General features: G+C 44.0%; 1 protein-coding gene across 1 annotated transcript in view; it reads right to left on the reverse strand.

Annotated features, from left to right (window-relative positions):
* The window catches only part of CEMIP (cell migration inducing hyaluronidase 1), an 857,787-nt gene that overhangs the window by 30,288 nt on the left and 802,874 nt on the right, over positions 1–24,625 (reverse strand). The window contains exon 28 of the mRNA XM_086957874.1: positions 14,087–14,187. Coding sequence (XP_086814000.1) covers positions 14,087–14,187 — 101 coding nt within the window. The remainder of the gene's footprint in view (positions 1–14,086; positions 14,188–24,625) is intronic.

A 24,625-nucleotide genomic window follows, 5' to 3' on the forward strand; every position in this document is an offset into this window, starting at 1 on the left:
TGTAATTTAAATAATTAACTTATTGTAAAAATTATTAATTACATTATTTTAAAAAATTATATACTTACGTATACTTACGTTGTAATGGTATGCGTTGTAATAGTATCTGCGATGTAATGTCATGCGTTGTAAAGGTATGCGTTGTAAGGGATCCTGCGTAGTAAAAAGTGCGTGCTAATGGTATGCGTTGTAAAAGTATGCGTGCTAACAACATATATCCGCTGAAAAGGCATTTAGTATGCTGGGAGAGTCTTTTTTTGATTCTTGTGGAATTCGGGCTTCCAGATAATTTTATTCATATAATAAAGTGTTTGTATAAGGGAGCTACCACATAGGTAATCATTAACTCAAGGAATGTTGGCACTTGTAAGGTGAATAGGGATAGACGGGAGGGCTGTCCTCTATTTCTAATATAATTTTCACTGTTTATGCAACCACTAGCAATTGCCATTAGAACTAACGAATATGTGGAGGCACCTATTAATCGGATGTCGAACATCAAATTATAAACTGACAACATCACTCAATGGCTTAAGCCCAAGAGTAGAAGTCAGGAACATGTATTTTGGATTTTTAAAGAATTTCAAGAACTAGGTGGATACATGACAAATTAGTTAAAAACTGAAATCCTATTATATAATTGCACAGAGAATATCCTAGTGCCAGAAACTGACACCTAATGAATGCACACCCAAAGCAGTACAGAGGGATTTGGGTATCTGAAAATGGTAATGATTTGTGTGCATTAAATTATGTTCCATTAATTTGTAAGATTAATTTACTGTTGGCAAAATGGTTATATCTACCAATTTCATTAATGGGATGCGTGGCCTTTGTAGTTCCGTAGTTTGAGGGTCTGAGGTTTGGTGGTTCCGAACCTGTTCAATAAAGGTCGTCGGAAATAGACGATTTTGGTGTCAGCGGACCGCAAATCACAAGTGCGGTATGTACGAGTGTTTTCGCATTAATCGATCAATGAGAACACTACGTATTCAGGGATTTCGTTTGAAACCTCGGGTTCCATTTTGTGAATGGCAGCCATTTTGTGTGGTTGCTCTCACATAGGCCGATGACTGCGGCCGAACGAGTCCTTGGGACACATACACCTTAGCTGACTTCTGAATGACCTGGTCGAACTGACTCCCTTGCCTGAGGCTGACCTCGCTGAGCCAGTTCCTTGTTAAGCAGCTGGTCAGATAAAGATCAAAGAGCAGGACAAGCCGAAGTTTACAGTACACTGCACTCACCTTTCTATCTTGCTTCCAATCTATTTCTGCTCCTTTCTTTACGACATAATCACTGATTTGGGTTGAGGTTTTAGGATGGGTTTGTCCGGCCTGATCGAACAGGATATTGGAATGTGCTTGGTCATTTCTGGTGGGCTGGACAACGGAAAATGGGATTGTCGTCATGCGCTACTTTTGAAATGTCACAATCTGATTGGTTAGTTTGTATGTAACTGATGCTACTTTGGAATGTGATTTTTGGCATAAAAGACCATGCTACGCTCATTGAATTTGTGCAGTCTCAAGCGAACCACCCGTGTTGTGCTTCGTAGATCTCTGTTCCTGGTTGCAGCCAATAAACTTTGGTCTTTGACGTCATCAAGAAGCGTCCCGTGTCTCTGTTTACCAAGGCAGGGGAACTCGAAGGCATCGGGCGTTTTCCCTGGCACCGCTGGGTTCTAAAAACCCGGTCCTTCAGTTGGCGCCCAACGTGGGGCTTGACTTCAGCGGTACCGGTCCAAGCCCGAAGATCATGGAGAGCTTTGTGTGGAAATTCTGGAGGAAGGCCTGCCACTTCATCGACCCCTGTATGTCGTCGTGGTCCGAAAGTCTTTGCTGCGAGGTTCCCCGCCTTTCGACGGCTACGAAGGACTGCTGCCCTGACTGTCACCCTGTCTTGGAGCCCTAGACGACTTGTAGAGCGAGACGATAGACGGGTCTTCTGGTGACGCCATCGACATTTCACTTAAGCATGAGTGGAGCATCTCCCAGTCCTTAGTTTGTTTGGTATCCCTTCGTGGATCGCTTTGATTTGGTACCTGCAGGCCCCAAAGCCAAGGGACTTGTGTATTCGCGAGACTATCGTTTTTAGATTTCCCTTGAAGTTTGAAGCTAGACTAGTGAGCAAAGATGCCTGGTCTTAGCAGACTTGGATTTGGTTGTGGTTGTTCTAAGGATTCCCGGTTAGAGGATTCGTGTCCGGTTCCTCCAATTGGAACTCCTATATATGAACTCTATGTGAAGCATGGTGTAGGTCCTATTGGTTATAATGACATCTAGGTAAAATATACGAAGAAAGACGGTGTCCTACAGTGGCCCCGTTACGGTAGCTTTGAGACTGAGATTTTAGATAATCTCGAAGTGAAACTGTTCAAGAAGAAAGCCCGGCCGGCAATGTTTGACTCTTTCCGCATATGCCAAGCCAAACAGAAAGAAATCAAATTAGCGAAGAAGAATAAACGAGAATGAGGTTTGTCAATGGTGCAAGCTGCTATAGCATATAGGGATAATGAGGAAGCGCAAGAGAGTGAACATATGCTTAGGGTTAGGAAGTTAGCGGCAGATAAATGCTACCCAGTTTTGCCGCTTAAAGAACAGGAAGCAAAGAAAGATCTTGCGAAAGATCCTTTAATGTCGCATTTATTGAGTTTGCCTCCCCCTTATGCACAGAATGCTACAGCACCACCGCCACCAGTTGTAGTTGCGCAACCTACGGTTGTTGTGCCACCTGCAATTCTTCCACAGCCAGCTCCTCTTCCGTTGGCTACTATTCCTTTGGCGCAGCCTCCTCAGGGGCCGCCAACTTTGCCTCATTCTTCGTCTGCTACTCCTACGCCTATCTATAATACTCCTTCTGCTCCGCCTTTGGATTCTTCTACTACGGTTCTGTCTTCTCTTTTTCTTTCACCTTCTCCTTCTGCCAGACAGAGACTGACTGCTGCAGTTTCTGGTTTCTTTTCTTCTTTGTTGGGACAATTGGGTATGTCTCCTGTTAATGAGCGTAGACAATCACGTAGTCAGTTGCCCGATACTGATGAGCGTACAGTTTTGGATCATCTGGCGTGTAAATGGATCACGTACGCTTCTCAGTACGATCTTGAGGGTGTTATGGGTGTTTTCCTTCAATGGGAAGCACCAAAGCAGCGGTACGTTTTTGAGATGATGTGTGCGTTCCTCCATGAACAATGGGTTGAAGAAGTAGGTAAAGCCCCTAATGAGTTGTACCGAATACGTTCCGAATTTGCGAAAGGGACCGTTGTGGGTCCTCATGATGTTGGGAGAGTAGTTGCGACTATATTGTCATTTCGTAGTGACACTCCTTCTGAGCGACTGTTTGAGCCTGATTCGTCAGTTAGGAGAGTAGCTCGTCAATATCCGATGCGTGAGGTTCCTCCAGTTTGGAGACCTGCTGATGCAAATGCTGTTCCACCTGTTGTTGCACACTTTCAGAGTGTCTGGGTACATGTTCCTTGGAAGCGTGTTGAAGTTTTGGCTATTAAACAGTCTTTGCCTGATCCGCGCAAAAATCCGGCGGGATATTATAAAGAGCTCACTCAGACTGTGGGTTCGTGCATTATGAATTTAGCAGACATAGATATGTTGCTTGGAAATGTTGTTCCACAGCCTATTTGGGGTACGATTCGACATACGGATCGTGCACGAGAATTGGGCGATACATGGGTTAATCTTCGTGCTGCCAATGATAGACAAGTTGGCGGTGCTAAGCCTGAAGATCTAATTACTGAACTTCCTGGTAGGATTATTAATTATATGAAGACTTTGATGCCTGAAGTGCGTGTCAAGTGGGACAAGTTGTCTGCGTGTAAGCAGAAGAAAGATGAGACGGTGTCTGACTTTTTCACGCGGTTTGAAGAGACTTTTGTAGATCATAGTGGTCAGGATATCGCTACTGAGGGTGGCCAGAGATTGTTCGTCGACTAATTTGTGCATAATTTGCTTACCGAGTTGTGCACTAAGTTGAAAGATTATGAGAGTGCTTGGGCTGTTTCCAGGTCAGCGCAGATTTTAGCTATGGCCCAGTACTATGAAAATAGGCACAAAGATGAGATAGAGAAAGCGGATAAGAAGACTAAGGAATTGAAGACTAAAGTTCTTCTACAACAAGCTTATCCACCCCGTACTAATAATGCACATGATTATCAGCAGAATCAGCAATATTCGAGAAACTAACAAAGGAACAAGTCTTCTCAACAGCGTTTTCCGTATGGGCCTAATCAGTGTGCGTATTGTAAAGAAGAGGGCCATTTCAAGAATAGTTGTCCGGTTTTGTTGCAGCGCACGAATGGTTCTTTTGGTGTGAGAGATCGAGGTGCTCAACAAGGACCTAGAGGTAGAGGTCGCGGACAGAATGGGCGTTCTTTGCCTCCACAGAACACAATCAATAGTTATGATCAGCAGCAGGGTTCATCCAGTAGGACAGCTCAATACTATACGGACGATTACTACGTCGAAGGTGAGGAAGTGGATGGTAATGATTGTTAGGACAGCCATAGACAAAGAGAGGGAGTTGTTTCAGTTCCAGTAGATCAGAGTGGACCTTATGTTGAAGTGATTGCATCAGGTGTGTCAGAGCCTTTTCTGTTAGACACTGGTGCTACAAAGAGTTCTATTATGCACTCTAAACTCCCTGGTGCACCTTTGTCTAGCTTTGAGAATGTTTCTGTAGGTTTTTCTGGCGCCCCGGTTACGAATCCGATTTCTACTCCGTTGTCTCTTTCTGTTGGACCTCGTAGATTTGAAGCACCGCTCATTTTGACTACAGGTTGTGGTGAGAACTTGTTGGGATTGGATTTATTGAAGAGATTGTATGCCACGTTGTATTGTTCTCCGTCAGGAGTACATCTTACGTTGGGTGAGAGAGTGATCTCTCCGATGTATATATCTAAAGATGGACTTCCACCTGAATTGTCTTCTTTACCGGATTCATTGTGGGCTACTGGTCCGAATGATGTAGGCCTCTTGGAGATTCCACCCTATGTTGTGACACTGAAGGCGAATGCTAAGTTACCGCGCATTCCACTGTACCGTATTTCGAGTGATGGTGAGCGAACACTTTTGGCGATCATTTATGATCTGCTCGAAAAAGGTGTGATTGAGGAAACGAGAGGTAATGTGTGCAATAGTCCTGTTATGCCTGTTCTGAAGAGAACAGATTCTTCACAGCCTCCTGTATATAGGTTTGTGATCGATCTTCGTGAAGTGAACAAGATCGTTGTTCCGCAATTCCCTGTTGTACCTGATATCACAGCTTTGTTGACTTTGATTCCGGCTACGGCCACATGGTTTTCGGTGATTGATTTGAAGAATGCTTTCTTCAGCATCCCGATTGCCATGGAAAGTAGAGCTATCTTTGGATTCTCTTCAGGAGGACGAAGTTTCCGCTTTAAGCGCGCTCCTCAAGGCTATTGCGAGAGTCCATCGATCTATAGCCAAGCTTTGAAAACGCAACTTGATCTGTTGGTTTTTCCAGATGATGCTGCCCTTATTCAATATGTTGACGACTTGCTTGTTGCTGCTGACAATGAAGAGATTTGTAGAGAGGCCACTTTGTCGTTGTTACGTCATTTGTCTGATTTTCATCACAAAGTTTCTCTCTCCAAATTGCAATATTGTTGACATGAAGTAAGCTACTTAGGTCACCTCTTATCAAAGGAGGGAAGGAAACTGACCCCAGAAAGAATTCAAGTAATTGCAAAAATGAGCGTTCCTACGACACAGAGAGAAGTATGTGCGTTTTTGGGTATTACGTCGTACTGTAGACAGTGGATCCCTAATTTTTCTTTGTTAGCGAAGCCTTTGATAGCTCTTACTGTTAAGGATACTCCAAATCCTATTCCTTGGACTGACGAATGTCAGAAGAGCTTTTCTGAGTTACGAAATGCGTTGTGTTCGCCTCCTGTGTTGGGTACCCCCGACTACAGTAAACCTTTCACATTGTATGTCCATGAGAGAGAGGGATGTGCATTGTCAGTGTTGACTCAAGAGTTCGGCGATAAGCAACGTCCATGTGCGTATTTTTCGTCGACTTTAGATCCGGTAGCTAGAGCGTTGCTGAGTTGCTTGAGAGCAACAGCAGCAGCGGCTGTTTCGATTCGACAGTCTGCTGGTTTGGTTATGGACAATACGTTGGTGGTAATGGTTCCACATGCAGTGGATACCTTGTTTAACCGTACCAAGACACAGCACTTAACTAGTGCTCGGTTGTCGTGTTACGAGTTGACCTTGTTAGCGAGTCATGTGCACATTAAACGATGCAACACGTTGAATCCAGCCACGTTGTTGCCAATTTCAGCTGAGACAGAGAATGTTGAAGAACAACATGATTGTTTTCTGAGAACTGAGGAAGAAACGAAAGGGAGGATAGACCTTAGGGATACTCCTCTTCCAGAGTGTTATGGTACTTTGTGGGTTGATGGTTCGTGCTTAAAGTTGCCGAATGGTGATACGACTGCGGCATATGCTGTTACGACTTTACATACGATTGTTGAAGCTGCACGTATCCCACATAATTCAGCGCAAGCAGCAGAGTTGATTGCATTAACGAGAGCATGTGTGTTGGAAAAAGGAAAGCGAGTGAATGTTACACTGACAGCCAGTACGCATTTGGTGTGGCTCATAGTTTTGGACGTTTGTGGCGTGAACATGGGTTTTTGACTTCGCATGGAACAAAGATCCAACATGGGCAGTTGGTGAATTAACTCCTTGAATCACTTACTTTGCCATTGCAAGTAGCGATTGTGAAATGCAGTGCCCATAAGAAAGTTACGGATGATGTTGGTCGTGGTAATGCGTTTGCGGACAAAGTTGCGAAAGAAACTGCAAGAAATGTGATGAGCTGAATGTATGTTGCAGGTCCGGCGAGATGGGTTCCAGAGAAAAGTATGTGTGAAGATACGATTGAGAGTGTGAAATCCATCCAAGCTGAAGCTACAGAGAAAGAGTTGAATGAATGGAGAGAAAGTAAGGGTAGATTGGATTCGAATGGTTGTTGGACTGATTTGTCTGAGCATCAAAGATGGTTGTTGCCTGACGCGTATGTGCTTCCAGTTGTTACAATGGCTCATGGGATGGCACATATCAGCGTGAAAGGGATTTGCAAGTTGTTGGCTCCGGTTTGGCAGAGTACAGGGATTCCCAAATGTGCAGAGAATTTGGTTAAGAACTGTATGGTGTGTCTGATGTACAATCCTGGTAATGGAACTCCAAAACCAGCTGGTCATTTTGCTCCTTCTACGTATCCGTTCGAGGCTTTGCAGCTAGATTTCATCCACATGGAGAGGTGCAACAACCTGAAATATGTTTTGGTGGTTGTTTGCTCCTTTTCTAGATGGGTGGAAGCTTATCCTTTGAAGGACAATACTGCCTTGTCCACAGCGAAAGCCCTAATCAAGGAATTTTTCCCTAGGTTCGGTTTGCCGAGAATTATCTGAAGTGACAATGGGAGTGAATTTGTGGGTCAAGTGATGAAGAGAGTATGCGAGGGATTAGGTATCCGGCAGAAGTTCTATGCTGCAAACCATCCCCAATCAGCTGGTTTAGTCGAGTGCTATAATAGCACTTTGAAATTAAAGTTGGCCAAAATCCAAGCGAGCTCTGGTTTGCAATGGCCAGATGCTTTGCCTTTAGCGCTCTTGTCCACAAGAATGACTGTGCATTCGCGAATGGGTTTGAGTCCGTATGAGGTTGTGTTTGGTCGCCGGCGAATATTTGGGGCGTACCAAGACCAACAAAGTTTAGTGATCTCGAATACCCTGTGTTGCTTGATTACTTGCACGAACTGACGGCTAAACTGCGTGTCTTACACCAACAGGTTTACGACAGTCTGCCACAGGCCTCTGAAGATCCAGGTCACGCCATTGAACCCAGTGATTGGATTTTCACCAAGAATTTTCAGCGGAGCAAGAAAGATCAGCCTCATTGGACAGGACCACATCTAGTTCTCCTGTCTACACGTTCTGCAGTTCGAGTGCAAGGCAAGAAACACTGGATCCACGGTGTACATTGCAAGCGGGCTCCATTGCCCTTACCGTACGACCGGTGGGTCCAGGAAGGACTCCCAGACTCTGAAACAGAAACTGTGCCATGATTTTTGCCATTCAGCGATGCCCGTTTAATTGGAAGAAACTCTGAGAAAGAAAGTGACGATCTTTTGCAAGAAGCTGTGCCTCCTTTGAATCGATTGAACACTACTGAGCCTGAGCTTCTATTCAAGGAACAGACATTACCTGGGAAAGATCGTTATAATTTGTGACCAAGAGTCGTGGGACAAATAAAGAAATAAATGAAGTTTTTATGATTTTTTTGTTTACAGGTTAACTCTCCTCCGAGGATCTACTTATTTTTGTTTTTCGAACTGCCATCCGGGTTCAGCTGTAGGATCGCGGTAGACAAGTCTTTGGAGTGCAAGCCCGAGACACTAGGTCGAAGGTTCTGGTTGGCCTAAGGGAGTAGCCCTGGGCTGACAGAGGTATTCCTAAGCATTGAACACCCTACCACCGCGAGCAGCATATTTAGTTAGGATGGATTTCTTCGAGTTGGAGAGACCTGAAAGGACAATGAATTTTAAGAATAAGAAATACAAACTAATCGCACGAAAAAGATTTTTAATATTGTGCTTATTTATGCTATTGAGTTTAATGATATTTTTAATTGGTTATGTGACATTCTCTTTTAAAGTGACGTTTATTCCCACTGTGCAACCTACACCTCCACCTACTATTTCTTCTCACCCTTTGCCTGAACATGAGGTAGTCAGAAGACTGGAATTTGCCAATAATTCCTTTATTCAACTTTTGCACCAACACCAGTAAGTTATGAACACAACGAATTGTTGGATCTGTGGTCTAAAGCCCCATACGACCGATAAAGGCATTCCGTGCTTGGTTTTGCCTTTCAGCCTTAATGGTTCTATTTGGGCTTATAGAACGATGTTCATTTACGCTCATAGTGTCTATCCCCAACGTTCACCGAAGGACAATCCGAAGAATAGTGTTGTAGCTAGAGGCATAGTCGATATTGTTAAAGGGACTAATGCTGTTGAGACTATTCCGAAAGATGAGAAGCAACCATATAGAGGGTGGGACGTTACTGGATATGGAGTTAGTCTGAGTGTTAACCAGCGAGCGAAAAGTTCTCCACCAATTTGGATAGTGCCCCATCAGGGTCGCTATTGTCTGCAGGGTAATGGCAAGAATCCGAAAGCTCAGCTAGGGAAGAGCGTTTGTACTGACACCTATGTATTTACGTTCCAGACTTCCCCAGCATTTCTAGCCGCTAAGGGTACTTATTTTGTCTGCTATGACAAAGCGTATACATGGTTGCCCCCTGATTTTTCGGGCACATGTTTTGTTTCCTTTCTGTTGCCCCCCACTTTTACAGCTGCAGCAGATTACCATACGACGAGAGTTGCTAGAGGTGTCTTCCGTCAGGAAGACACTGCAGGGCAAGAGTTGGGAGATTTCTTTAAGGGTTTTCTGCCGTTCTGGGGACCAATGGCTAACAGCAGGAATATTCGCCAGTTGACGAGAGTGGTTGAGTCCACCATAGTCGAAACTGCTGGTATCCTTAGTAACTTGACTGCTGAGCTCCAGTCGGATAGACTTATGACACTTCAGAATAGAGTTGCCCTTGATGTCATACTAGCAGACCGAGGTGGAGTATGTAAACTGATTCAAACGAGCTGCTGCGTTTTGATTCCAGACAACGCTCCGTCAGTCTTCCAGGCCATTTCCAAGCTACATAAGATCTCCGATTCTGTCCATATGGATAAAGGAGATTGGTCGTTGATGGGATGGTTCTGGGGATTGATATCCACATGGGGATGGAAGATTTTGATGGTCATTGGGATGGTCTTAGCTATCCTTTTCCTGTTCTGTCTCTGTATACAGTGTGCTCCTGCTATTTGTGGCGTTTGTGCTACTTCGTGTGCAAGGAGACCTGTCCAGAGAGAGGTACTAAGTACTAGGATGATGCTACAGCAACATATCGATGATCTGATGAATATAGATCCAGATTCAGACTGACATGAGTTTGGGTTTATTGCCTATGTAAGGGCAAAAGGAGGGTCTGTAGTTCCGTAGTTTGAGGGTCTGAGGTTTGGTGGTTCCGAACCTGTTCAATAAAGGTCGTCGGAAATAGACGATTTTGGTGTCAGCGGTCCGCAAATCACGAGTGCGGTATGTAAGAGTGTTTTCGCATTAATCGATCAATGAGAACACTACGTATTCAGGGATTTCGTTTGAACCCTCGGAATCCATTTTGTGAACGGCAGCCATTTTGTGTGGTTGCCCTCACATAGGCCGATGACTGCGGCCGAACGAGTCTTTGGGACACGTACACCTTAGCTGACTTCTGAATGACCTGGCCGAACTGACTCCCTTGCCCGAGGCTGACCTCGCTGAGCCAGTTCCTTGTTAAGCAGCTGGTCAGATAAAGATCAAAGAGCAGGACATGCCGAAGTTTACAATACACTGCACCCACCTTTCTATCTTGCTTGCAATCTGTTTCTGCTCCTTCCTTTACGACATAATCACTGATTTGGGTTGAGGTTTTATGATGGGTTTGTCCGGCCTGATCGAACAGGATATTGGAATGTGCTTAGTCATTTCTGGTGGGCAGGACAACGAAAAATGGGATTGTCGTCATGCGCTACTTTTGAAATGTCACAATCTGATTGGTTAGTTTGTATGTATCTGATGCTACTTTGGAATGTGATTTTTGGCATAAAAGACCATGCTCCGCTCATTGAATTTGTGCAGTCTCTAGCGAACCACCCGTGTTGTGCTTCGTAGATCTCTGTTCCTGGTTGCAGCCAATAAACTTTGGTCTTTGACGTCATCAAGAAGCGTCCCGTGTCTCTGTTTACCAAGGCAGGGGAACTCAAAGGCATCGGGCGTTTTCCCTGGCGCCGCTGGGTTCTAAAAGCCCGGTCCTTCACCTTGATTCGTATGTCTATACTGCCTTTATTTAACTTTCTTGTCTCTGTTGTTCCATGTGCTTTACAGATTACATTTTTCACGGAGCTAGAGGGTTTATTCTCAATATGTATTTGCGCAAATAAAATACCAAGACAAGCACTAGACACTTTATATAGCTCAACTCTGGAAGGAGGCTTGGCTCACCCCAATATTAAGGAATGTTACTGCGTTCATTTTGCACATAATACTTTTATATTTTTTGGATCCACTGAGATGCTCAATATAGATAACTGTTTTATTGAAAGGATATTCCAAGAGTATAACATTCTAGACTTTTTAAGACTTACAAGGAATCCCAAGAAAATTAGATACAAGACCCTACAATGGCTAAGAAATCAGAAATCGCAGTTATTTAAGTTTTATAATACACCATTTATTAATGAGTCTACACGCTTAACCAACATAGTTGTAGAAGATCGGCTCTTGATAGAGAGAAGCATTGTACAAAAATGGGAAAGTAATGCTTATGGTACGATTTCGGGTCTATCAATAAGGATGCCTGGAAGGATTGGGGGGAGTGGGGGGGTTGATGTTGAGCCTGGCATTAGATACTATATGGATATATTAAAATGGTCGTATGTGCAGATTAGACATTTCTTAAAAGATATCGACTTGGTGCTGCTTGTGTCAAGATTGGATTTTATGGAAGACTTGATAGAGTCTGATACATGTAGATCTATCAAAGAAAGAATAACGATAAGCAACTATGTTAGAAAGCACAAGATAAGTGGCAAGCTAAGCAACAGATTCAACTTCCAGTAGCAGCCTTGGATAAGATCGATAACTATAACGCTACATTACTGAAGGGAGCACATTTTAGAAGAATACAATTCTGTGCTACATGTGTATTGTACAGAACTCCTTTTTTTTTTGCAAAAATGATATCCTCAAATACTGGATGCATGTTTTAGATGCTTACTACAAGCGGACAGCATCTGGACATATATTATTTGGAATTGCCCACAAATAAAAAAATTGGAAAGAAATTGAGAGCTATTGTTCTTCAAGTATCTACAGGTCAGGAGTTTTTTTTATGATAAAGTAGGGGGGTCTGTGGGAGTAGGCAGGAATGAGATACTGGAAAAAATTAGACTTTTGGGGGATCGCACCATTAGGTCTTTCTATGCCTGTTTGATGAATGGGAAAACTGATGACTTAGGAAAGCTGGGCAATAAATGGCCAGAAAAACTCAGCGTAGACGGTGGGTGGTTTAAAAAATCATTGGACCTGGGCCGTACTATACTGTGCTCATCCCCATGCAGTCACAACACTATAAAACTATTTATTCATTGTATCATACTCCTGCCAAGATAGCCAAATGGGGAGGGAGCACGGGTATAAATTGTCCCCGATGTAACGCTAGTGAAGCAGATAGTATCCACATCTTCGCTACATGCCCTCAATTACACACGCTAATAAGGGACATCAAGGGTTTTCTAGATAGATCCCTGGGGATTCAAATTAATCTTAGCCCAGCTAGAATAATCTTAGGTTTGGGATTGGAAGGGGCTGACATACATCAGGAATTTCTATTTGTGGAAATGTCAGTGTATAGATTGACCCTAGCAAGGGCTTGGCTTGACAAAAACCCACCGACATTACAAATCTGGCTGGCTAATCTCTTGAATGCGTATAATATGGAGAAGAATATCTATGCACGAAAAGGGAAAAGGGGAAGGACATTAGGCCTAAGAATATGGCAACCCATAAGTATTTGGAAGGAAGGAATTGGGTCTCAGGTAGACCCAAGAAGGGCTTAAGTTTTAACTGTGTTTAACTAAGAAATGTATAAACATTGTTTGTGGAATGTGAAATGAAAAGCTTGTATATCTTGTATAAATAGTTGATTTAGTTATGAAGCATGAAGTATTAATGCTGGAAAATTTTATAATGTATAAAGTGTGTGCAACATGGAAAAAATAAATATAATAAAAAAAAATTAAAAAAAAGAGAGCTATTGTTTTCACAATTTGGAATCAGGGATGCTTTTAGATGAATACACAGAAGAAGCTGCTCCCGAGTTTTTTATTTGTGACCGAAACCTAAAAAGATACTAAATGATGATGCTGGCATCTCACAAAAAGTGAAGGACCATCCTCCCACACCTCCAGGTGTCATGCTTCATCATTGGCAGTCCTCGCTCTCTAAAAACTTGGTTTGATAGAGAGCGGGTCTTCACCTGGAGACAGGGAGGCACTTCCAAGTGGGGGCCCGTGAGAGTGTGTGAACTTTTTAAAAAACAGTATAATTGCTGAATTATATTTATTCATAAAGGCAATTATATTGTATTAAAATTACATGACCGTTGAAAAAAGGGGGGATGATTGCCCCGTCACCGTAGTGGCTACATTTGTCAACATGTTCCTGCCTTTTTGGCCCAAAGGGTCCGCGGCATTCATTAGGACACGAAAAATGAAAAATTAACTAGACTCCTTTATTACCAAAATATCAGTATGAGGTTACCACTGGGTAGGTTGACCTGTGTTACACAGAAGATTTTCAGTAAACCCTATGGTGGTTTCCTACAAGCCCCATGGGAGGAGACGGGAGGAGAGACCCTTGTAGTCAAACTTATATCAAGGTGTGCCTCTCGCCGTGATCATAGATGTGTCTGCCTATTAGATCTCTGTTGCTTAAATGAGTTGATCATTCAATATACACAAAAATATCTATTAATCTAAACTGCTCTTCCTCCATGCGCACCCCTTTCTCCATATGCAGCTCTCCTCTATGCAAGGTTCCACTGACAACCTCCTTGCACTGCTCCTCCTCCTGGCACAGTCCTCCCTCCAAGCTCGTGTTCAATGTGTTTCTCTTCCTACATGCACAGCTGTCACCCTTGCATGAGCTCCCACTCCATCCTCAACTGGTCCTCCATGCACAGCTCATGCCCCATGCATAGCCCCCCTCCGAGAATAGCTCCCACTCCATGCACATCGCTCATCTCACTCTACATGCATTGCTCCTTTTCCGTACACAGCTTCCCGTCTGTGATCAACCTCCCTTACATACAGAGCTCTACCTCCACACACAGCTCATCATCCTCTTCCCACACTGTGTTTTCATAGTGAGACATACACATACCTTTTAACTTCACATCCTTCTGTGCTCCGAGCTTTTCCAAGACTTTTATCCATGGTCCTTTTGAGAGGAGTCTTCCCTTGGACACCATCAGGACGATTGAACTAAGGAAACAAAAAAGGTTTCAAGCCTGGACTGCAGATCAAACATTTTTACTGAAAAAATAATATATTACGTTGTTGGGAAGATGTTTACTTGTCATCATCTAAGGTTGTACCCATACCTGGACAGAGGGAACTATGAGGGAGTCCTAACCTAGAACCAAGAGACTTGGTGGAAGAGGATTCTCCCCACAGTGAAGTGATCCATTGCCAGAGATCCATAAGATCTGAATGACTCCTACCAGAAACCAAAGGTTTTAATTTCTAGGTGGTGCTAGGTGACCGCACGCCTTGCTCCAACGCATTTATCTGGGTGCTGCAGCACCAATACTGTGTCACAGCAGGACTGGCTCCATAGCCTGGTTGAGGAATGGGGTTTACAAGTAATAATAATGGTAGCAGTAATAATAATAATAATAATAATAATAATAATAATAATAATGATGCACACAACGCAAACTGAAATGTTGCTTTAAAAATGGATGATATCAATACCAAACTTTTATGTTACTCATTTTATCGAACCCAGAAGGGTGAAAGGATAAACGGACCCTACTGCACCTATAGTTTCTGGGTGAGTTCACTAAGCCATCTTAGTGCAACATGAGGTGACATTTCCTATGACATGCATGGTCTGTGAAATTGAAGGCTATACCCTCAATTTGCAGTCTTCGACTGGTGGCAGATTTATCTCTCTCCAAGTAATGAACTTGACTAGGCCTTGAAGTTAATTACATGCTCCTCGCCACCTAAGCCTTGATGAGAAATCATTGGTTCCAGCTTAACAGGACATAGAATGAGACCATTATTTTGCCAACTGCACCTTGAAAGGCCCTGCAAGGCCTGATGACTCTCTCATTTTCTGAGGAAGAAGTTAAGAACTCAGAAGGCCCGGTTACTTACCAGTAACTTTCATTACTCTGAGTCCACGTCTTCCTCGTCCCAGTCCTTATGTATGAGTTTATCTACATTCCTGCAGAACCTAATTACCAAACTTGACTTTTCCTCCCTAATCCAAGGTGGCCCCATCCAAAGGTAATGCACATACCTCGCTTCTTGGGGAGGACTTCCCGAAATAATAAAGCCTAGAATGAAATCAGTTCAACAACAGGAAGAGGAGGGTGAAAACTCGGGACTGTGACGAGGAAGACATGGACTCGGAGTAATGAAAATTACTTGGTAAGTAACAGAGCATTACCTCCTTGTTGGTCTTCCTCTCACAGTCTTTACCTATGAGCACGCACAAAACAGCAGAACCAAAATTAAAGGACACATCCATGGCGATTGAACCACAGGATGCCTAAGAAAACAAATCCGCAGCAAGCGGGCCGCCAGCAGAGCAACAGAAAAAACACCAGCCCCATGAAAAGCTTGAACTGCCGCCCATTAACTACAAATGGTAGAAACAGCCAACCCCAGCTGAAAACCATCCCAAAGGTACTCCAAAACTGCAGTAGAAGCCCAAAACGAAGATAACCAACCCCAGTCCTGATACCAGATGGAGCATTTCTGTCAATGACGGCCATAAGACTCAAGGGTAGACCGCCACCCATAGACAAATCTTCAGAGAAAGGAGAAATAGAGAGGGGCGCTTACCGCCCTGATGATTTAGATAAGAGCGGACAATCAGTTGTCCATCTGAACACACACTGCTGTGTGCAACAACAAGGGACAGAAAAACAAAAAGACCTTCAGAGCAGCCGCCAGCTCTTTCAATTCGAAGACTGAAGCATCTGAATCTGATTTCAGCGCCCATGTGCAGGAGAATACCCCAGAGTGGGACCCCATCCCCTCCCACTGGCATTGGTCGTGAGAACCAGGATAAGAATAGGAACCAAAGAACCCCTCCGCGGCCCCCCAACAAATGAGTGGGGTCCAGCCACCACTGGAGATCCTGTGGATCTGAGAACTCACTGGCACCAGAGTCTGGTACTGCCAAGACAATGGGTTCCAATGCCTCAGGATATGGTTAACAAGGGGATACAGGTGCATTCTGCCCCAAGAGACAAGGGGCCAACGCAGAGGACGTCTCCTCCTGACTGCAGAGCTATGCCTGTGTAGATACCGAGGGATGAAGAAGGAGAGAGAACAAATGGTAGTGGAGATGAACACAACGCACCTCCCACACAAAGACTTCCCCAAGTCCATCCTGAAGCGGGCCCTAATGAAGAGGAGAATTTAGGACAGAAGGGTCTGGGACTTATTCGAGTTGATCAAGAAGCCTTAGTACTGCAACAGCATGCTCAACTTGAAAACCTAAATGTGGGTATTTGAAAAAGAAAAAGTGGCAATCAGCCATTCATCCATATAAGGGATGAGCTGGGAACCCCCAGAATGTAAAATACCCACCAATGGAGCTAAGAGCTTGGTGAACATAGCACCTGAGCAGATGCCAGTCCGAAGGGTAGGACACAGAACTTGTAGTGGTTTGCCTGGACAGTGATCCGGAGGAACTGCTGTTGAGATGGATGCATTGGGACATGGAGGTAGGCGCAATGAGATCGATGGAGGACATGAAATACCCCTTCCGTAAGAGAGGCAGAATCAGCTGGATAAACACCATCTTGAAAGGTACATGAGGGATATACTGATGGATTGGTGTCGTTACAACGCAGGCTATTACAACGCCTGCTGTTACAACGCGGTTTTTACATCGCATACCACTACAACGCATAGTGCTTTTAAGCGCTGGATAGTGATTTATTTAATTTACTATTCCAACTCCAGTCCCCGTGGATAGTAGGGAAGGTGTTGGATAGTAAATTAAATATATTCCCTATCCTAGAGCGCCCCCCAGCGCAATGCGTTGTAATGGTTTGCGTTGTAATGGTTGCGTTGTAATGGTAGTGCGTTGTAATAAATGCGTTGTAAGTGATGTTTCCCATACTGATTGACCCCCTAGAGGACCAGCACCAGGCGGAACTCCTCTGATGCCTTCTGCACCAGAAAAAGCAGGGACTTCTAACCATGGAAAATTTCCCCTGGAGATGGCAGTCTTCTGGAGCAGCAACTAAAACCCCGGTAAAAGCGCAGCCAACCTCTCCAAGGAGGGAGGCAAAGGAGTCTCAACAAAATGACAAGGAGGAGAGGTGCTGAAATTTACCCTGTATCCATCTGAGACCACTTGGATGGCCCATGCATCCACAATCGGACGAGTCCAAATGTCCTGAAAGTACTGCAGACGACCCCATCGGAAGATACCTGGAGCAGTCATGCCTTCGGAGGGGCGGAAGAAGATGCGGCAGCTGAAGAGTATTGGGATTTGTCAGTATTAGAGGTGCTCCAGCCATGACCCCAGCCTCGAGAGGGCTGGTATTGCGGAGCCATACCACCAGTGGGAAAAGCCTGTTTATAGCCAAAATCTCTGCGACTGGACGAATAGGAGTAACCAGCTTCCAATTTTCAGCTGACTCCTTAATCAGCTTCTTCATTTCACTGCCAAAATACTTGGAACCTGTAAAAGGAATTTTCAAGAGAACAGGCTTCTGAGCAGCATCCGTCTTCCTGGAGCGCATCCAGATGTTATGAAGGGCTGCCTTGGCTGAGCTCAAAACTGCCGAAAATGCACATGACATCCGAGAGAAACCGCACATGAGTGAGTGTTTACATTCACATGGTGGCTGTGCGAAATAATTACCCTCATGGCACTGTTCATGTGAGATGGTGTGAACTAGAAAGTGGTGTGGAAAGAAAAGAAGAGAGTGACCTTAATGGCCTTTTAAAGTGACCCAAAAATTGGGCTTGCCTTAGATAGGTAGGTAGTTTATTTCAGTCTTTTGCCGTCCATACAGAAAAATGTCTGTCCTCGGTTTTTAACAAATGTTGTCATCGGGATTTTTAATCAACGTCCTCATTTTGACTGCAAGTCTCAGGGGCTGTCACAGGGGCTGCAAGGGACCGAGGCTCACAAAAAGACACCGAGGTGTTTTCGTTTTTTAATGGCACAACTTCGACAATGACAAACACGTTTTTTTCAAATGCCTGTAATTTCACTGCTTTGACAGCAGAGGGAGACAAAGCATTGCAAGAAAAGCCAGACAACAGTTTCAGTTTTTGCTGATCATTTCAGTATCTAGAGTTATTAGAAACAGGATGAGCCGCGCTAAGCACTACATTAGCATCTAAACATTTACATCACTCGTTTTGCAATGTTTTTTCTAATGATCCTTTCAGGGCACATCAATGTGGCTAAACGGAAACCATGCAGTTAGTGCTTTCCTTCTTTCCACCCAATTGATAAGTTTTGAGATGCATTTTCCCCCTTACTGGGGGATTGTCTTCCCAGGGGATGCTGGTGTCAGAGGATGCTTCGGCGGCAGATCCAGTGGATAAAAAAGTGGACATTCCATCAAGAGGGAGTATGCAGCTGCCAATTTTGGTAATCAGAACTATGCTTGCACTAGTTGTGCAACTCAATGCCTTTTAAGGATTCCCAGGTTCTGAGGGACCACATTTAGCAGAGCAATGATTTAGCAAAGATGCTTTTCATCATGGAGTAGTAAGCAAGACTGTTGCTTTGGGGGTTGGAGCGGCTTCATCGGGAGGAGCCATTGCAGAAAAGAGGCATTTTTGGATGAGAGTGTACCAGACAGATGCAGCTCGAAAGAATCTTCTTATGCGCCTTCCATTTCTGGCTTCCATGCTCTTTGGCCAGCAAGTAAAACAATAATTAAGAAACTGTCTGAAGACTGAGAGTTATTAGCGCCGATCAAACCTTCTGGGAGAGTTAGGGATTTTAGTTATAAAAGGGCATTTGATCCAGGTTTTACCGCAAGCCTTTTCAGCCCTTTCGAGTCAGGGGCCGGGCTGGAGCACCACTGGGGTTGACAAAGCCACATGCTAATTCAAGGAGATTATCAGAAATATCTCCGGTTTTGTATAGTAGCTTTGCTGCTACCTGTTTGCCATACGCTGGGTCTCTCCGCATCCGGATTTCCCTTTGCTCACCGTGATACTTCTCGCTTCTTTGTGGAGGAGACTTGTGGGTGACAGTGCAGCGAGCAGGGCTGCGAGCGAGCGCCGGGGCCGGGACTTCAATTCCCAGGAGCCCCCGCCAGCCCAGATTGCCAGCACCTGGGCCGCTCTCCCTGCATGCTCCTCCCCATCAACGTAGTCCCTATAATAGTATCCCAGAAGCCCCGCTACGCGGGAGCGACCGGGAGAAGCCCGGGACAAGGGCGGGGCCGTCTGAGGCCGTCCGAGGTCGACTGAGTTCGGACCGGGCCACCCCCCCTTCATTCTCCCTACAGTGTCATCTGGTATTGTACGATTCTTTGATCTATAGTGTTAGTTGTATTGTATATTGTATTTTCTGGTAGTGTGGTTCACGATATTTATACAAAATGCCCCTACGTTCTGGTAAAGAAAGACAGGTCCAAGTATCCACTACAAATGGAGTTTTTACTGGTACTATTGACCAATTTTTTAAACGTACAACATGCATCCTAGAAAAAGAAATTGCACTTGCAGAAAAACGCTTATCTCTTGACTTAGTCACGGGTAAGCGTTCATCTTTAGGAAAAATTTGTGAAGCTGTTTCCCCTGTTCCACTAACACAATTGGATTCCGTGGCTGGCAATGTCATAGCTATAGAATCTGTGCCTACTGACCTTGAGTTAGAGCTAGAAGGGGGTGCTGATAAGAACGCTCAGGTTTCCTTATTAGAAGGTAGTTTTTCACAACACAACACAATTAATTCTGAGACTGATACCTCGATTTCCTCTAGTTTTATTATAAGCCCAGAGTCCGAAACACATCCATCACCTCTGGAGAATAGGAATATGCACAAATCTAACAAAAGGAAGCGGGAAGATTCGACTCAGAAGGGGGGCAATAAAAAGGTTCAGAAAACCAATAGTGAGAATCCGTCCCAAAGAAACACAATAGTGATACCTCCAAACCCTGTGGGGAGTAATAATAATAACTCAGATAATAATGTAGAAGGTACACTATTAGATAAAATTGAGGTGCTGATTAAATCTCTCCTCTTGCCCTTATTTGAACGAACTAGACTGCTTAATGTTAAAATGAACTCTATGGAAACATTAGTGTGGGAAAACTCTGATATTTTGAAAAATCTCCAACAATCTAGTAGTTCCAAGGGCCCAGTGCAAATGAATGCACATAAAAAGGTGCTGAGTAATGGAGACAAGGGGAAAATCGTAAAACATGTATCATCTTCGTTGAAGGTTCCCCAGCAGAAACCTGCCGTAGATACAAATAAGCAGATTGCTGTGGTGACTATCCCCCATAAAGTTGATTCTGGTAACAAACCACAGTCCACCACAAAAGGTTCATCCAAACCATCACGCCCAGCAGTCCAAAACACACTGATTAGGAAAAATATTCCATCCAGGAAACAATGTGTGAATCTTCCTCCTGAATCGCTGCCATACACCGTAATCCTGACAGGAGTTGCCCCACTGGGAGAGGGTAAGGTGGAAACTCACAGTGACCTACACAACAAAGTAACATTTTGGTTAAATAAGAACCGTCCACTCCCACCGATGTCAAAGACTGAAATCCTTACTGTTAGGAGAGTAGACTGGGTGGGTTTTAGCAAAAAAGACCTCGAAGGGGATTGTGTCGTCATCAGCTTTAGGGAGCCGTGGGTAGCTGAGTTTATTAGTAGAGAACCTAGATTTGGAAGAGTGGGTGATGTTCAAACTTTGTCCCTGCATTATTTCTACCCTAAACTCAGCATGGGGAGAGAGTTTCCTCCACGAAATCATTTCAACCAAAAAGTTAGTTTTAGAGGATGATATCTCCCAGAAGTGGCTACTTACCCTATGTTCATGCCCTATCTCTCGAATCGCTTTGCACCGTTGTGCGGGTTGGATGGCGTTGATTGACATAATGGGGGGACAACGGAACAGGACAATGGGGTGCCCAGGTTCTCTATTGGGAAAATATCCCCTCATCCCCCAAGCACCCAGGTGATGGACACCAGCACTGAAAATTTACATAATTATGCAGAAAATCTTTTGGGTGATCTATCGAAAAATAGCTCCAATGCCACTAATTTGGTAGAGAATGGCATTGGTAACCCCTTATTAAATGAGGAAAGCGGGGGGAATGTAGCAATACCTGATGAGCCATTAGTAGCCTTTGTAAATACACTTAGGATATTGTCTTGGAACATTGCGGGGCTGAAGGGGAAAATGGACATGGTCGAATGGGGGGAATTTATTGAGCAATTTGATGTTGTTGTTTTTCAAGAAAGTTGGTCAACTGAAGCTATTTATCGCCTTGGTTATTTAAATTTTTATAAACCAGCTCATAAAGGGCAAAAGGGTCGCCCGTCTGGGGGTCTTGTTATTTGGATAAAACAATCTCTATGCTACAGGACCCACGAGCTATCTGTCCCTAGTGCTGATTTACAGGGTCTTAAACTTAGCAGAGTAAATCAACGGGTCTTGTTTTTAATCAATATATATGCAAGGGGGCGAGTGGGAGGTAAGAGTCCTGAAGTTATTGAGGACCTTGAACTCCTTCTAAACAGCATTGGCCGAGATAAGTGTATAACAGTGGCAGGGGGTTTAAACTGTATGTTTGAACCCCTACCAGTCATGGAAGATAATTGTTACGGTGAGACAGACCAACTATGGAATATTCCCAGCCTTGCCTTATCGCCTATTAAAAAAGTCACTGATGCTGCTCTGCAATGGCTTGGGTTATGTCTGGAGTGGGATTTTAGGGCAGCAAATGGGAGGTCCATTTTGGACAAAGCAGGAAAAGCCACATTCGATAATGGCTATAGTACCAGCCGCATAGACTATTTCCTTATTAAAATAGAGTTTTGGTGCCTATTAGTGGATATGGAAATAGTAGACAGGCCAGAAAGTGATCACAATCCCTTATTAGTAAACTTGAAAGTGGATGGTGGCCTGTCGATAAAGAACGCTTCAAAGTACACTACGGCTGAGACATTTCTTACAAATGACTGCCGTAGGTACGCTGGTATCAGATTCTGGAAGTCCCTGACACTATTGAAAAAATTGCAATGGAAGTTGTAGCTGCCACTAATCAAGTAAAATCAGTGCTGGATATAATGGGGCCATTGGAACAAATTACTGCAATCCATGAGTCCCTCTTTGCTAAACTTAAATCTTTCTTTACAAAGCAAGGTGGCTCGTCGAAAATTGATAGTAAACCCCTGGGCGCTAAGTGGTACAACAAATCCTGTCGCACAGAACACAGTTCTTTGATTGCTGTTATTAAGTCCAGGGTAACAACGGATATTAAAATAGAGAGGGCCAAATATAAGAAAGTGCTAAACCAAGCAAGGACTGCATGGGATGACCAACGCTGGCTGGAACTATATGAGGCCAATCTGTCTACTAATCAACTTAAATTTTGGCAGGTAGTGAAGTGGGGAGGGTCATGGGACTCCCAAACCCCAGTTAACTACGTTTCAGCCGAGGATTGGGTTGTATTTATTTCGGCCCAATTCTGCGGCAATGTAACAGGCATTATTGATATTGGGGAGAGTAATCTGCCTCCCATTCCCATAGTTACTAGTGAGACCATAACTTTTACAGAATGTGAAACAGAGATTGCATTAAAACAGATTCAAAATGGCAAAGCACCAGGTATGGACTGCGTTCCAGCCTATCTTTTTAAACTTGATACAATAAACTGGGTCCCCTATCTAACCTTCTTAGCTAATGCTATTGCTAGAAGAGCCTGTATACCAGACTCATGGAAAGGGGCCGAAATTCTCCCTATATTCAAAAAAGGTGATAAGACCCTTGCGGGGAATTATCGTCCTATAAGTCTTATCGATGCCCTGCAGAAGGTAATTGCCAGGATGCTGCTGGGTAGAATCCAGTCTTGGATGAGTGAGGAAAATATCTTATCCCCGCTACAAGCTGGTTTTAGGACCAGTATTAGCACTGTCGAGCAAGTGCTTAGGTTTATCATGATCTATTGGAAGACAGTGCATCTAGGAGATGGCACCATATACGCAGCGTTCGTGGATCTTAAATCTGCGTTCGATTTGGTCCCTAGAGGAAAATTATGGGAAGCCCTAAAGAGAATGGGTATGCCACCCGAATTACTTGAGCTTACCATCAGGCTACATGACTCTAACTTTGCTAGAGTTAGATGGGGACGCCAGGGCCAGGTGACTGACCCCTTTCCAGTGACCCGTGGAGTAAGACAGGGCTGTGTCCTGGCACCAACCCTGTTCTTACTCTTCATTAATCAAGTAGTACAGTTTCTTTCTTCTACCCCGACAAATGAGCCAGTTTTGGGTGGGACAAGATTCCCCCTCCTAATTTTTGCCGACGATACTCTGATCCTGGCAAAAACACAGGTGGGTCTCCAGACTGCAATAAATAAGTTTGTGGAGTTTTGTACAGATAACGATCTTGAAATTAATGTTTCGAAAACCAAATTCATGGTTCTGACCAAGAATAGATCACAAAGGGGTCATGTTACTATGAATGATACCAACTTGGAACAAGTAGGGGTGATGACCTACCTAGGGGTGGTTATAGACTATAGATTGCGTTGGAAGGAGCAGATCAAGGCACTTTACCTAAAATTTGCCCGTTTATCGGGTTGCCTTGTCAAAGAACAACGTTGCTCCCAAACCAAAAGAGTCTTGCCAGCCCTAAAAATATTTCATGCCAAAATTAGCTCTGCCATCCTTTACGGTTCTGACTTGTGGGGTTATGTAGATCTTGCCTCACTAGACAAAATCCAGAATAAATTTCTCCGTAGTATGGTAGGACTCCCGTTATCTACTCCAACACTCCCCCTTATGTTAGATATGGGCTGCCAATCAATTATAAATCAAGCTCGATATAGGATGGTAGCCCTCTGGAGACGCATCTGGTCCACTCCAGAACTTTGTATGTTTGTAAATGAAGTTCTGGATGTGAGATCAATACCTGGGTCAGGGAATTTATCTTGGTTTAAAAATGTAAAGGAAATTCTTTATAGGATGGGTCTTCATATGCTGTGGTCAGATCCGGGAAACCAGGTATTTCTGCCAAAAAAAGAATTTAAACTAATGTTTTGGGCCACAGTCAAAGAAGATTTGGTCTTGCTCTCACAGAAACAAAACTTGACTGGCTTCTTTTTGTTCTATAAAGTGGTTTCCCACGCTGAGATATACTGGGACAAGATCACCAAAAGTGCTGATAGGAAACTTTATCATCAATTTCGAGTTGGCACGTTGCCAATAAGGGAATTTACCAATAAATGGCACAACCAACTATCTTTGCACTGCCCCTGGTGTAGTGAGCAAAAGGAAACAATGGGTCATATTCTTTTTGTTTGTCCAGCATACTGTGTGCCGCATCAGAAATGGATAAAACCCATCTGTAGAAGGATTAATACACGGGTGTGGGAAGAAGCGCTGCTAACCTTGAGATATAATACAGCCGAGTGGATCTCCATAGGTGTGGCGAAATACATTGGATGGGCATGGACC

The sequence above is a fragment of the Lissotriton vulgaris genome, chromosome 2_1 (genome assembly GCF_964263255.1).
Source record: "Lissotriton vulgaris chromosome 2_1, aLisVul1.2, whole genome shotgun sequence".
Lineage (NCBI taxonomy): Eukaryota > Metazoa > Chordata > Amphibia > Caudata > Salamandridae > Lissotriton > Lissotriton vulgaris.